This window comes from Mizuhopecten yessoensis, unplaced genomic scaffold (assembly GCF_002113885.1).
Source record: "Mizuhopecten yessoensis strain PY_sf001 unplaced genomic scaffold, ASM211388v2 scaffold2801, whole genome shotgun sequence".
NCBI classification, from domain to species: domain Eukaryota; kingdom Metazoa; phylum Mollusca; class Bivalvia; order Pectinida; family Pectinidae; genus Mizuhopecten; species Mizuhopecten yessoensis.
Window position 1 is genome coordinate 129,122 of NW_018404726.1, and position 17,035 is coordinate 146,156.

At 36.6% G+C, this 17,035-nt stretch overlaps 1 protein-coding gene across 3 annotated transcripts in view; it reads right to left on the reverse strand.

Moving 5' to 3' along the window:
* Nucleotides 1-17,035, reverse strand: part of LOC110446568 (cartilage matrix protein-like) — a 138,381-nt gene that overhangs the window by 78,134 nt on the left and 43,212 nt on the right. The window contains exons 1-2 of one of the 3 annotated variants that reach the window (XM_021491772.1): nt 7,556-7,626; nt 7,098-7,289 (exon numbers count right to left, since the gene is read on the reverse strand). In XM_021491772.1, coding sequence (XP_021347447.1) covers nt 7,098-7,136 — 39 coding nt within the window. In that variant the 5' untranslated portion in view covers nt 7,137-7,289; nt 7,556-7,626. Of the gene's footprint in view, nt 1-7,097; nt 7,627-17,035 lie in introns of those variants that run through there. The other 2 variants (XM_021491773.1, XM_021491774.1) reach the window with 2 other exon arrangements.

A 17,035-nucleotide genomic window follows, 5' to 3' on the forward strand; every position in this document is an offset into this window, starting at 1 on the left:
CAGTTTAATTCATTATATGGAAAGTGTTTGTACAGTTAAATTTATGATATGGACAGTGTTTGTACCGTTTAATTCATGATATGGAAAGTGCTTGTACCGTTTTATTCATTATATGGACAATGCATGTACCGTTTAATTCATAATATTGACAGTGTTTATACCGCTTAGTTCATTATATGGACAGTGTGTGTGTCGTTTATTCTTTATAGGGACAGTGTTCCATGTAATTTCTTATATGGACAGTAATGGATACGTTTAATTTATTTCGCTTATGCGGTTTATTCCAAGTGTAGTATACTCTTTAATATACGTACAGGGGGCGCAAACATTTGCCCCAATGACACATTCGTTCTATATAATTCTTCATGACTCAGCAATAATCGAACCCACGCCTTGTTCAGTGTTTACACTGCTATTGAAATCAGTCTTGAAAAAAATCTGCGCGATAATACATTTTCAACATGGATATGCATACATGTACACTCTTCAAGTCCCAACGGATTTTAAATATCGCGAACACTCCACATAAAACAGAAGGGTCGTACAAACCAACTGTATTGGGCATACGAGTCGGCATCATAAGAGATGCTCCGAAATAGGAGTGGTCCTCCCTCGAACGATTGGATCGAAGGGGATCTTAGAAATTGAAACCGTATGTTTGGGATTTCTATAACACCTATATAGGTCATTCGTGAGTGGGCACAGAAGTAGTATTTGTCTGTTATCGAGTCAACCAACATTTAAACCAGCTAACAGGTGGTCGGCTGGCGCAGTGGATAGCGCACACGACGGGAGTTCGATTCCCTGACGAGCGTGAAAAAGTACATTCGTATGGTATTGGGGTCAAATGCCTGACCGTGTGGGTTTTCTCTGAGTAGTCGGTTCCTTTCAAGTAAAAACCCATTCCTTCTAAAACCATCCGAGACAAAAACAGCGATATAAAAACCCGTTAATACAACTGTACCATATCAGCTTAAAAAAAATATTTTGCCAAAAAAAAAACCCACTACAAAACATTTTTTTATATACTAACATCTGTATAAGGTGTATAATTGATTGATTATTTATAAAAGACCACTTGACTTCTGATTATACATCTTGTCTTAGTCTTTGAGTGCTTTGAATAATGAGGACATTTTCGACAGATATTTATTCGTAAGTTTTTAAGATTTTTGGTTTCAAATTTTACTCTATTTCCATGTAATTGTGATTTATGTCGGTAGAGAGCGTTAACAATTATTTGTACCTAATCCCTTGCTCAATATTTCGGAATAACTATGTTTAAACTTTAAAAGAATTAAAGTTGTAGCTCTAATCATTTATACCGCAGGGCGAACTGGAGCAGCTAATATCCTAGTGGTAAGTTAAGAGACAGAAAAAACTAACACTCGTAGAATGACACAGCGATATTTTTTAATTCGATTGGAGCATTTGGGTATTTTCAAAAGGTATGAACAAAAATAGAATGTGTTTAGTTTAGGTAACTTTTCGAAATTCGATTTATAAACTTTATCTGCATGTCGATAACCAAGTTGCCAACAATTAAATAAACATCTCAATCAAATTTCTAGTGACACACATTTATAGATAAATTATATACACTTATGTACGCTTATCGTTGCACGTTTCGATTTGAACTTTACTTATACATTTATTGTAAAGGTCAGAAGGCTAGACGCCGATAGCCTATATTAGTTATACGGTCAGTAAAATTTCACTACGTTAGTGGAAACCTGCGACATTTCATTTATTTTCAAAATATATTAAATATACTCAATTTCAATGTCTTTACATGTTTGTGATATATGTCATGACGATTTCAAAACAATAAAAAAAATATAATAATATCAGTGTAAAGTTGTAAATGTTGCATTAAAGTTGCCCATGCTTTGTCTAGACGACATTTGTATATGCAACGTTCATAGAGATTGCCATGCTTGGTTAGTTTAAAGCAAACATTTATGATAATTGATCTGCTACCGATATTGAAGCACTTGCGATCTGTCCCTTCCTTTCTCTATCACCTAGTTTTTCTTTGTGTTGGTCTGTTCTTAGGCGTCCGTTTTCATACGACTCTGACTGTTGCGAACAGTACAGGTATATTTACGCCTATGCTTCTTCAGATATAGAATTTTGTATCAAAAGAGCAAACAAAACACGAAAATATTTCTTTCGATATCTCATTAACGGCTTATAAAGCCGTAAAAACTTGGGACTGACCACTTGATAATAATAAAGTCTTAAACATAAATCCAAACTTCAATGTTTACAACAGAGAAAAGAAAACGGAAATCAATCTATTTTTAAAAAATATCATGAGGAACCACGTCTGTGATAGCACATTTAGATATCGATTTTCAGCAACAGACAACAATCGATCAATATCACGTTCCTGTGGGCGCGCAATGTACATTGGGTAATATATTGCGTACTACATCTCAAGAGTTGAAAGACAAACCCTTCTAATTTATGAAATGTACATAGTGATTCAACAGTATGGTATATGACACAACATACATCTGTGCGTGGTTATCTTATCTGCTATGTTCCTTTACTGATATATAATACATAGATACTTCTTTGATGTTTGTAAATTTTCTATCTATTGCGATATACATTTATGTATAGCTGTACACAATTCTCCAATATGACTTCATTGTTTTGTCAGCTGGGGATGGGTGGTTATGACAAATGAAAATTAACGTTTGATATTTAGAGTATGTTTAATAAAACTATTACTTATTAACCGATATGTAAGTAGCAGATTAATTGTTTGACAACCCGGCGGCGCAGTGGCGACAGTTAGAAAGCTATACTCGTTAGGGCGCGTGGGTGGGATAAAAATATTTAGTACATGAATAAGTCTAGGGTAGAAGCAATCGGGAGACGTCGGCACTTTCCGTAAACGAGTACGTCTAAGTTTACGGAAAGTGCCGACGGTTCACGACGGAGTGGGGTTGAGGTGTACCAAATCGTTTTATCGTACCTAAACTTAGTTATATATCTCAATAAAGCGATGCTGTCAATAATTTCAAACTTTCTATGTGCATGTATAGTTTTTCTTTATTTTTTATTTATTTATTTTTGTTGGGGGGGGGTGGGGGGGCGCTAGCGAGCCTATATACTTATGTACTTATGTGACATATTTCAATTGTACATAGGATAACGGTCGCCTTCTACCTTCGTGCTACAGGGAATTTCCCTTGAGCCCAGTGGCAGAGAGCGCCCAACCCGGAACCTAGAGATTGTGGGTTCGATCCCCGGTGGAAGCACACTGTTACACTATTAACACCAGGTGTGCTGTTGAAACAAAAGAATCAATTGTCCTACAGTAGTTATTACAAATTGAGCTCTGATCATTAGTATCGTGTCAAATTATAATAATACCTATATCACTATGTTGCCATATTTGAAAAAAAAGTGTCCTGATTTTGAGATATTAACGAAATTCCAGTCTTACGTATTGATATATAAACAGTAAAAATCTGTGAAAACCAGAGATGCCGTATTTATAAGGACGTTAAGGTGACAGTGCTGACAATAAGAGTGAAAACCTTAGAAACAGTGTGTGGGTAAGGGGCTAAATGCTCTATTTATACAGATGTTAAGTTGACCATGCTGACAGTCGGAGTAGTGCTGACAAGTGGAAAATCGACCAAACTGCATCGGCGGGGCTCAATTAGTGTAAACTAAATATGACACTGGGTCTAAAAAAATTAAAGAAAAATAAAGAACTGCTACACATTAATACACGATATAGTCAGTGCATTGTTAACGTATGCATGCAAAGCGAGCCCTAAATAAATCGCGAATACTTTTTGTGATTGAATACGCGATCATAACAATTAAGAAGATATGTATGCATCCACACATATGTTACCTAAGCTTCTAAAAACAGCAGGAACGATGAGATATACATATTTACATAGGGGAGGACGTAATTAAACGTATGGGTGGTGGCGCTGTGGATAACACACATGCGGGTTTTCTCCGGGTACTTCGGTTTCCTCTCTCATTAAGACCCCCTGCGCGCTAGCATCTGGGTCGACAAGAGTGATTGATATAAGTTATATAACGTGTTTCATAATTGTTGTATAATAAATAAACTTTGTATTTTAATTAAACGTCCTTGATCAGAGGAGGGAGACACGAACAATTTAAAATTAAAAATAAATCAGCTTATCGTAGACTGAAGGAAACGATCGACACACAAAACAAGGTTGTAGAAAATAATCAGACAAAATCGTTAAAAAGCGCGAGCTCGCGTGGCCAGTGGTCTTTTGTTTCTTATAGTTCACCGTTTTCAATGCTGTAAAATTAGCACACACGTGGTATTTAAGTGAGTCAAGTCAAGCTGCCAGTTCGTACAAATTTTGTCAGTCATTGTCCGAACGCCGCTACAGACCTATATCGTACGTGGTCTTAGCCCGGGGGTGGGGCTGTGTTATCATTAATTAATCATGCTATACGTCGTAAACCCGCAGGTATCTCTTACGTCACAAACAGCCGAGCGCACCCTTAGCTGACCCAGTGACATACTCTCGTGTACAGGTGGTATTACAAGTTTTATTGAAAGTATTGAAACATCTGATTCCGTACGGAAACTGCATGATATCAGAACACGTACAGAAAGTATCTCTATACCATCGTTCGCAATTTTCCGGCTAATTTCGGCAAACATCGGTCATTAACCATTCGGATTCAATCAGGTTTTGTAAGGATGCACCGTGCGTAACTAAGCAAATTCGAAGCCATTATTTGTTTTCTTTAAAATGATATTTTTGAAATATATCTTTTTTTCGAAAAAAAAAAAAAAAAAAAAACACCTTTGTAATATAAGTACCTTCTTTTCAAATTGTATCGTCTGTTATGGTAGACAGTAGTTTTTCATATGATTCACATTTTTTTAACACTGCAAACGTTGTTTTTGATTATATTTTGTTTATGTCATCGTCACTATTTGTTTCATAAAAGCCCATCAAGGATATTTTTTTCAGAAATGATTTATCAGAGTGATAGCCATGAAAAAAATAAAAGTTTTCAATTCGTAAATTTATTTTTGGCAGTGGTACCGGGGATCCTTAACTTTCGTCCTAACCCAGGAACACTTTGTGTCATGAGCTCTGAAGAGTCGTACGGCGAATAGGAAATATACAGTTTTTGTAAAACCGGAAATCGAACCCCGATCGTCCACGTGGAAGGCAAATATAACTCACCACTAAGTAGGTTGGGAATCTTAACGTGAAAATCAATTCACTGGATTGGAATTAATTGGACAGAAGGACACACACGAACATATTCACACCAGAATTATGGGAACTATTCCCACATCGAACTTATTGTTAAAACATCCGTGATACGTAAATAAAAATGTTTACTTTCTATAGTAAATGTGTACTTTTCTCACGCATTGCTAACAGTCAGTAATTTGTTCATATATTTTACTCATAATTCTCTCAGGACCAAACTATTTAGCATTTAATTTCCGGTTTGTTTGTCCATTTTCAAAACTGTTCATGACTTTTAATTATTTGTGCTGCCCCGTAATGTTCATATATCAAAACGCAGAGCTTTTGACCGACTTTCAGCTTTAAAGTGAGTCTTCAATGTGTTCAGTATTACGCGATGATAATGCTTCATATTATACAACAAAGGACAAGTTCCGTATTACAAAGATGTCCCCATACACAGGTTAACAGTACAAGGGTGGTTGTTTGTTGAAAAAGAAGTTTACTAATTACATAGGGTTCACTAACCACAGGAAACCGGATTATGGAGATGTCTATATACGCAGGTAACACTGTAATTATAGACAAAGGCTCCGTGTTACTCAGTGTCCGATTTTAACAGGGAATCAATAGCTACAGTAGCGCAGGTTTCCAAATTAACGAGTGTTTGTTATGCATAGGTAATGTAACGTCAGATATCTAAGTTTTCCGTGATATCACGAGTTCGACATGGATAGATCACGTCAAATAAAAACAGTTTTTTCCGGATTTCAGAGTATTCAAAATAAACAGGTGCTTATTTTTTTTAGTTTTCTAGGTGAGTTCGACAGAGTAATCAAAAGTATGATAATCACAGTTTCTGTATTAAAAAGGTTGGATGAAGAGAGGAAATATGTATATCAATTGTCTGTGTTAGTGAGAGTTCGATATAGACAGGTTTAATGATCCGGTTATAGAGACGCCCATATGAATCTCGACGTATTATACAGGTTTTCTATAGAATCATACGAGTTGAAATTAGAAAACCTGTCCGCTTTACAAAACATTATCGCCAAGTGCATGTAGGTCTCAATGACGACAGGTAATTTAAATGAAATATTCCAAAAATAAAAAATAAATTACTGATTAATTTATCTTTTTTTTTCTCCAACGATCTCATTCATCAGACTATTTACAGATAAATGTTTTATCTTTCACACTGCGATAGAGAACAGGTGTTCGTGTCTTCCGAACAGAGGGAAGGGTTGACATATATTCTCGACTCGTGCCGCTGGCTGGGTCAGAGTTTAAACCTACAATCTGACGGTAGCTTTATCGTTTAAAACAAATTCTGGTGAGATAAAACTTAGGTAAGAATACTGTTCACTCTCATGTATTAAATTAGCAAAATTCATATGAGTTTGATTAAACCAGATCCCAGTCAGTGGCGTTACACATTTAGTATACGGAAGGTAGAAATACAGAATGAATTCAAAGTGTTCCTTAACAGCACCGACGGTACATAATAAGTCTATATACATTCACAGACGAAATCAAATGGGTATAATTATGTATGTGTATAATCAAATCACCTGGTATATGAAAGGCGCACTCAATGAATCTACATGTATATCTACATGTGAGACGGAAATCACATTTACTGTAATTTAATCCCTCCAATCAACTACTGATACTTATCAGTAGATTTCGTTCAAAACCCGGCGATTTAAAAGTTAATTGCATTTAGCTAAACTTGGTTTATAGGAGGAAAAAAGCATGCTTGTATGTCATTGGTTGGAGCAAGGTTTGTTCGAATAATCATAAGCTCAGTCATGTTGATTTTCTTTCACATTTTTTTAAAAATCATTTAGAGTAAAAAAGTTGACTTACCAGTAGGAATAGAACACATATATACAATGATGACGTCATGGCTGCCCGTGGGTCGTCAATAAATTAAAACTTAATCAAGACTCCAAGAAGCACGTGCAGATTTATATCTCCTCACGACGGCTGTCCCTAATCTCACTGGCCTCCGGGTTAGAAACTCACAAACGAAAACTCCCTCCGTGTCTTCTATGTCATCTCCAAAAATAAAGAAAAAGGCACGGTTTCACTTCCAGGTATTAGGGAAAATTAGCAACAGGGCGACATAAATAGATCATATATGTATATATATGTCTTAAAATTTAAACAGCAGAAATATTTCCAGCTTAATTTGTTTTACGTTTTCCAAATAATGGAATCCCCACAAATGAATATCATGTAAATTCGTATGTAGGGACAGTGAAATGACCTTGCTAAATAAATAGAGTGTTCATTTCACAAATGTTTGCTTCCCTCTCTCATACCGACGTTTATCCCAACAGCGACACTCGCAAACTGACGCTTAAATCTCATACACCTTCTGTTTGTATGACAGGCAAGCTATTCGTTACATACGGTGGTCCCCTTACATAGTTATACTAGCTGGCGACCTATCAGTTCTATAGATAATAATTATATAATATTTCTCGCGCCAAGTGATTGAAATGTGACATCTATTAATATCAGCTGTCACGTTTTTTTATTGCTTTGTTGTTCTTTTTTATAATTCTGATAAGCGCTGATATTGTGACCAGCTGGTCAAGCCAACTTGACCACTGACCCATTATATTGCATACAGGTAATAGTTTCCCTGTTCAGGGCGCTCTTATAGATCACCGTTTAGATGGACCGTACTTTAGTGAATATCAATTTTCTACAATTGAGTCTATTGCGTCATCGATCGAGATGTTATAAATATAATCATGTGTTGATGTTTTTAAAAAAACAACGTTGAATGTCATTTTTAAAGGAAACTTTATCACATCCTTCATATATTTGTATAGTCTTATATATGTCTGCTAAATTGGTTAAATATGTATAAATATATACATAAACAAAAGTACGAACCGGCACGCTTGCATACGTTTATATTATTTAGTACATGTAAATACTATACGTATGTGTAGCATACACATGTGTGTAATGAGCATGTGTGAAGTATACAATTGTTGTGACGTGTGACTACACATGTGTGTAGTTTAAGTGTGTAATATACACGTGTGTAATATACACACATACAGCTTACACGTATAGCATCATGTGCTAGTGTACGTATGTAGTGTCGTGTGCAATATACATTTGCGTAATATACATGTGTGTAGTATGCACGCGTAGTGACATATGTGTAACATCATGTGTTAAATGTGTGTAAATATGTACTGATGTGTGTAGTTTACACGTGTGTAGTAAACATGTATGTAGTCAACATGTGTTGTGACATGTTAAGCATCATGCGTTAGTGTACATGTGTAGTGACGTGTGTAGTGTACATGTGTAGTGACGTGTGTAGTGTACATGTGTGTAGTGTACATATGTGTAGTATACATGTGCAGTGACATGTGTAGCACCATGTGCTAGTGTACATGTGTAGCGACGTGTGTACATTCCAAGTTCGTTATACAATATACACGTGTATTACATATGTGCAAAGTATACATGTGAGTATTATATATGTGAGTGTCATATAGTGCAGTTTAGTCAAATTTATTTTTAAAATTGACATCTTAAAGTACTGTGCTTGATTATGCATACAAATTATACACAATTGTGAGGGCGATAGAATAAACAGGTTACTGGATAGAATATGCGGTAATAATGCAGTAGATTAAAAACATGCAACTGTACATGTACTGCGACGCTTTGTATACACAGTGTATGGAGGGGAGGGTTGATGATTTAAGCGTGAGACTTTCAAGGTAAACAGTCAACACATGGTGATGTATGTTTCATGGTCGGGAAGTGATGAAACCGATCTTGTTAAATGAAATTTGTACCTGGTTTACATATCTCGCGAATAAACATCTGTAAATATTTGTGTGAAACGAAGCAATCATGCGTAGCAAACATGTATTCATTAGCAGACGATAACAAACATCTTATAATATTACTAAGTTCGTTCTATATTTTGTACATATACGTGTTGGCAAATGGATATTTTTCTTCTTTTTTTCTCTCTCTCAGCACTCTCTTAATTTTTCTTAGGCTAAGGGTTCTCTAATGACATGGCTGACGTACAGGTAATATGACAAACGTATAGCTTGAAGATACAGTCACAAACAATTCCGGTCCCGCCTCAGTTTTATTTATTAGTCCGAGACTAACACATCATGTACCTCGTAAATAACATTAAAGAGAGTCGCGTATCAAAACAGGGGCGATAACTCGTTTTTGTTCCTCTTTCTTCAAGGTTATATGATACATTTATTGAAGGTTACATGCGTTTTTAAGAAAAAGGAAAACGCATTTACATAGCTCATTATAAGATGTTTATTTATTCATTTTCCTGACGCCGAAAGTCGAACCCGCGCCTACAAGTATCCCGGAGGGACGTTAAGACAGACAGGGGAAGGGAACTTATTTCGTAATGCAAAGGAAGGCAGATTTTTTTTACAAAAAGTTGCCACCTAACACATCAAGCTGTAAAACATACTGGAACGTAACATGTACGCGTTTGGAAGGTTACTACACAAATATATGCACAATTGTTTAACATTGACGTATGGTTACCAGACAAGTACATATACACATAATATACGTAGCTATGCATACCAAAGGCGTACACGTGCACATACAGCTGGCATGGTTACCACACACCTAATTTCAGTAGCTATGGTTACCAGAAACGTCAACGTTAACGTAGAGTAGTTATAGTTATCGCACACGTACACGTATAAATACAGTAGCCATGGTTACCATTCACCTAATTGCAGTAGCCATGGTTACCAGAGGCGTACACGTACAAATACAGTAGCCATGGTTACCATTCACCTAATTGCAGTAGCCATGGTTACCAGAAACGGGAACGTTAGCGTAGAGTATTTATAGTTATCGCACACGTACACTTATATATACACATGTACAGTAGCTATGGTACCCACACACGTAGCCGGACGTGTACACGTACAATAGACATGGTAACCAAAAACTTATAAAAAGCAGACTTGTTCGTGTACATAAGCTATGTTTCTCACACACATGCATGCACACGTAAAGTAGCTTTGATTAACATACATGTACAAGTTAAGTACATATGGTAGTTACATACGTACAAATATAGTCGATATGTGGTTACTACAAGCGCCAAGTAACTATGGTTACCATAAATAGCTATTATATCAACATGAACAGGCACAGTGTACCGAAATCGTATATGAATATATGCTTACCACACGATAACACGCACAACAGCTATGCTATGGTTACCACGCGTTCAGTAGCTATGTTTACCACAAACGTACAACAGCTATAATTACCATACGATAACACGCACAACAGCTATGCTATGGTTACCACGTGTACAGTAGTTATGTTTACCTAAAACGTACAACAGCTATAATTACCACACGACAACACGTACAACAGCTATGCTATGGTTACCACGTGTACAGTAGCTATGGTTACCACAAATGACAATAGCTATAATCACCACACAACACGTACATCTGTTATACTATGGTTACCACTTTAACGCGTACATTAGCTATGATTACCACAAAGATACAATAGCTATAGCAACCACATGATAACACGTACATCTGTTGTACTATGGTTACAACGTTAACGAGTAAAGTAGCTATGATCACCACAAAGATACAATAGCTATAGCAACCACATGATAACACGTACATCTGTTGTACTATGGTTACAACGTTAACGAGTAAAGTAGCTATGATTACCACAAAGATACAATAGCTATAGCAACCACATGATAACACGTACATCTGTTATACTATGGTTACAACGTTAACGAGTAAAGTAGCTATGATTACCACAAAGATACAATAGCTATAGCAACCACATGATAACACGTACATCTGTTATACTATGGTTACAACGTTAACGAGTAAAGTAGCTATGATTACCACAAAGATACAATAGCTATAGCAACCACATGATAACACGTACATCTGTTATACTATGGTTACAACGTTAACGAGTAAAGTAGCTATGATTACCACAAAGATACAATAGCTATAGCAACCACATGATAACACGTACATCTGTTATACTATGGTTACAACGTTAACGAGTAAAGTAGCTATGATTACCACAAAGATACAATAGCTATAGCAACCACATGATAACACGTACATCTGTTATACTATGGTTACAACGTTAACGAGTAAAGTAGCTATGATTACCACAAAGATACAATAGCTATAGCAACCACATGATAACACGTACATCTGTTATACTATGGTTACAACGTTAACGAGTAAAGTAGCTATGATTACCACAAAGATACAATAGCTATAGCAACCACATGATAACACGTACATCTGTTATACTATGGTTACAACGTTAACGAGTAAAGTAGCTATGATTACCACAAAGATACAATAGCTATAGCAACCACATGATAACACGTACATCTGTTATACTATGGTTACAACGTTAACGAGTAAAGTAGCTATGATTACCACAAAGATACAATAGCTATAGCAACCACATGATAACACGTACATCTGTTATACTATGGTTACAACGTTAACGAGTAAAGTAGCTATGATTACCACAAAGATACAATAGCTATAGCAACCACATGATAACACGTACATCTGTTATACTATGGTTACAACGTTAACGAGTAAAGTAGCTATGATTACCACAAAGATACAATAGCTATAGCAACCACATGATAACACGTACATCTATTATACTATGGTTACAACGATAACGAGTAAAGTAGCTATGATTACCACAAAGATAAAATAGCTATAGCAACCACATGATAACACGTACATCTATTATACTATGGTTACCACGTTAACGCGTACAATTGTTTTGGTCACCACAAATGTAAAATAGTTCTAATTACCACAAGATAACACGTACAGCAGCTAAACGCGTACATCTATGATTACCGAACGTATATATATATATTTCTGATATAAGTGTTTTATGTAGAACATCACCTTACCTATCGCCCTGATGTCACGGTTTGACAAATCAGTATCATACAGACTTTCGATCAAGCGAAGACATAGGGGATTTGTGTGATAACCCCTATGTAGCTAAAAGTCAAATAAGGACATTTCTCCGGTCTTTTCGACACTTCATCATATAATGTCATTTTTACCTGTGTATTATATATATAACACATACAAATATGTCTGCGAGGTATAAAAAAAAAGAATACACCTGACTTTCAGTACAGTGCACTTAGTCAGTTGAAGGATCACGTAAAATCGCAGCATTTGAACAATTAATATTTTACGAGAGAACTGCAACTTATGGTTTTATTATAAGCGAATTTTCAGAATAATCGTTCTCAATTTTTTTTTCTATTACGTGTTTTTTAGTGTTCAAACGAAAATGTGTTTTACAGGTAAGTCTGTTTTTCGTTTGATCATTAGCGTATGCTCAAAGATGAAGGGCTCTCATGCACATACATATATATGTACATTGTACATGCATTCAAGGCAGGAGTGGACAGAGGTTGATATGCACAGGAGGGGGATACGGAATGGACTGAGTGTGGACAAGGGAAGATATGGAGAGGAACCTGCGGGAGCTAGGGTCGGTATTGAGAGAAGGGGTCATTATGGACAGGTATTAGACATAGATACATGAGACGAGTGGTATAGATAGGGATGTATTTTACAGAGGGTCGGTATTGAGAGAAGGAGTCATTATGCACAGGTATTAGACATAGAAATGTCTGAGACAGGAGACGAGTGGTATTAATAGGGATTTGTTTTACAGAGGGTCGATATAAATAGGGGGGATGGGAGGGTTCATGGTTATGTACAAGGGCTGGATATGTAGATTTGCTTTTGTGTGTTTTGTGCATTGTTTACCGTCTTCAAAACACCTACGGTCATGTATTATAACGTATTCCAAAGGAGAGACCGCCAAAGAAAAAGAGAACGAAGGAGAGAAAAGAAAAGATTGAGCTCCTCAGTGTTGCAATGGGGGTAGCAAATCAATTACAGTGTCTGCAATGTCCTCGTATTATACGACACAGAAGAAACTCTCTGATTCTACAGAGACCTCCACATTGGTCGCCCCATACGTTCATGCAGTGGGATATACATGTAGTAGGCCTATTGTTGGTATGGTTCTGTGAAGAGGGTCGGTATGGAGAGGGGTCGATGTAAAGAGTATCAGGTAACATTGGTGATTTGGATAGAGGCTGGTGCATACAGCAGAGGAAATGTACAGGGGATTGACCTCAGAAGATGCTAGTGCAGTGAGGTATTCTTCGCTATGTTTTGCTGGAAACAAGTGGACTGACATACATGCCGAAACTATTTGTTTTCATTTACAAAACAATTTGACTTTATAATTATTATATACTCCTGAGGAAACCGGAAGTCACTTCACCTGAATTGAAATATGGAAGGAAGAAATCATGATGAACTTCGACAATGCACAAATACACACATTTCTATTTATAAGACGATTCAGAGATTCATTTTGGATACTAAACGTTTATAATAGATTTTTGTCATTTTCGAATAAGTGTATTTGCTGTAGCGGGAATTAGTCGGCTTTGTCCACGGCTTGTATTCGTGAAGCCATTTCCATGCTCAGACATGGATTTTGTGCTAATACCTAATTTCTGGTTCCAGTTTTTTTTATTAAGTTTTGGATAAAAATTGAAGAGACTTGAAGCCGAATAACATTTTCAATATTTAAATCTGACTTTTTGATCGTTGACATGTATGTGAGATACAAGAAAGATGGCTTGAGAACAGAATCCATGCTTGAGCATGAGAACGGGTTCATGAATACGGGCCGAGGACTTGTATTCGTGAAGCCATTTTCATGCTAAGACATGGATTTTGTGCTCAAGCCTAATTTCTTCTTCTGGTTATAAATGAATAAAAAAATCTTATTTTGTCAATGATTCGGAAAACATTTGAAAATACTTTGAGGCGAATACCGTTTTCAATTTTTACATTTGACATGATTTAAGCGAGAAACAAGAGTACTGGTTTGAGAACAGAATCCATGCTTGAGCATGAGAACGGATTCATGAATACGGGTCTTGCTGTTCCAGCACAGAATGTTGTAAGTTTATGAACAACTTGTCTGTGCTGGTCTCCAGTTCATTTTGGACCGACCGACCGTTTTTGTAGCAACCGTTTCATATTACTTAAAACAATTGGTGACTCAATAATTTCTAATATAATTATATATTGATACTGTTATAATTTGTATAAGGCTGTATATTTTCTACTTTACTATATGTATGCACTGTTTGTATTTCAGGAGAGGTCTTTTATAGACTTTGCCTGTTGCCCAATTCCTTTTGTTTGCAAGATCTATTCAATAAAATATTCTGCAATGAAAACAGATGTACACACATCACCAGGTGTCAAGTACATAGGTCCGTGCGATTTTTAGATTTAGAGATTTTTTTACGTTGCAGTTCACTGTCGACATACTTGCCGTGCTCCCGTATGCCCCCAAAAAAGTCATAAATAGCTACGAGAAAATAAAAGTCATAAACAAATACTAAAAATCAAAACCCACAAGACATAAGTCATAAATCAAAAGATTATATTGTTCGTTAAAGGCCACTTTAGATAATAGCACAAGGAATTACGCGTCGGGTAATATTGCGCATCGATCCCTACGTATACTAAATTGCTGCCTTGCTCAAGTCATATTTTTAAACAAAAGTTTACGCAGGTTTCAAGCACTTGTTATACTGGCTCTAATAATGTAATAAAATGTAGCAAGCTCGAAATAAGCACATACTTACACATACATTGCAAGATTTACAACACGCCAAATATTACGGAACAATGCAACGTTACAGAACACAAGTCTGGTATGGATTTATTTTCCATGAGAGCGCTGTGTTTCAGTAGGAGTCCAAGATGGAGGCTCGGTAGTCTGGTGATAGGACGCCGGGTTCGTGGCCGAAGGGTGGCGGGTGCGAGCCACGTCACAGTACTGTGTTGTATTTTTGAGCAAGATACTTTACTCTGCTTGTTCCAGTCTACTCAGCTGTAAATGAGTACGTAGTTGGGCAGTGCTAGAATTGTTGAATGCTAGCTGTGAGCGCTGAAATGGCAAAACTGGCTGTTTACTCCCCCAGTGAGTTGAAAAAAAGATATTGGCTGGTTGCAAAGACCCTTTAACCACGGATGATAATTTGCGAATCGTTTTGAGATGACCTAGGTTGTGATAAATTGGTATATAAGAACCTCGAGTTATTATTATAATATTACAAGATTACTGCCAAATCGTGTAAAGCGATACACAATTTTTTACCTGCTTTTGTCGGAAGAGAAGAATCTTACCGAGGAACATCAAGTGTTCTGTATTTGCATTTTTATTCTTATTTGCTTCCAAACTATCGTTTCTCAGGCTATATCGATTGTCCTGTTAAACCAACACAGACGACTGCCACATGAGTCTCCTAATGAATACAATCAATAACGATTGCGTTTCAAGAGGACATTTTGGTAATTGTGGTACGCGATTTTATTTGGGTTGCTGCTTCTGGTGGTTCTTTTATATGATATTTTTGTTACAAATTTCGAGACTTTTGCCAAATCTTATCTCAAGACAGTCTTCTTCTTGTTTTTTTCTAGATGCTATTATTTTGAATGGTCGTTGAGTCACGCTACCGTGGAATGAAACAACAAAGCTTTCACCAAAAAAAAGGACTCCAAGCTTTCTGGAGAATGTTAACAAAATACCAGTTATCCTCCTGGTGTACACAGTTTCTTAGTTCGACGAATATTTCCATGGCAACACGCGCAAAATATCACATGTAGCACACGAACATATGTTACATGTATATAGTTAAGTGGCGAAGTGAATAGCGCATTTGCCTTTCACCAAGACGGTCGGGGTTCGATTCCACAATCGGACATGAAAAGGTATTGAATCAGTTGCCGGGGCACGAGGTTTTTCTCCGGGTTTCCTCCGGGTTTCCTCCAACATTTCGATGAACATTATATAATTCGTTGATTGTATTGAGGAAAACATTTGAAAATTTGATTTGAATCAAAGTGTCTAGATAGTGTTTGGACACATTGGCGATTAAACGGAAACTAGTTAAGAATTGTTGGGGACAATCGGTTAGATATGTCGTTAACGACATTAAAAATGGGAGTCTATGTTTCTAATAATGTAGAAATAGTTACGCAAACTACATTCCTATATAGATATAAAAATAGGTAACATTAGATAAAAAAAAAAAAAAAAATGCAAGAACTTTAGGTGAAAAAAAGGTCGGGTTCCTTATTATGCCTAATTAAAGCATGACATTGTCTTTCTAACTCTCCCCTTCCGAACTATTTTTTGGCATTCTAATCTCTCCGTGAAACATACCTTTTACAGCCCCTACTGGTGAAAAAATCCCGAACATATTCAAAACAATGGAATGTAACTGTTTACGTTAATAAATGTTCGTACCTAGAAAATAAGGAAATACAAAGTCCACAGCAATTACACAGGTCCCTAATGGATACTTCCCCTTTTAAACATTAATGGTCACTGTCAACATTGCCGAAATTGGCGTCGTGTTTTCACGTCAATTTCCGCTTGTCCAGTCTTGTCAAAACATGGCCTAAAATGTCAGCGTTTCTGTGTGTAGTGGCCGTTACAGAATTAGGTTAACCATCCAAGTCATGTTAATGTTTGTCAAGTATCACGGTGACGCTTTAATGTTGTGTTCGTTATCTTGTCAGCAAGGTTATTCAACTTAGTAAAACATGGTCAGTAGGTTTCTAATCACAGGGGAACAAGGCCAAGGGGATGGGGTGTTGGGTCGGGGGGGG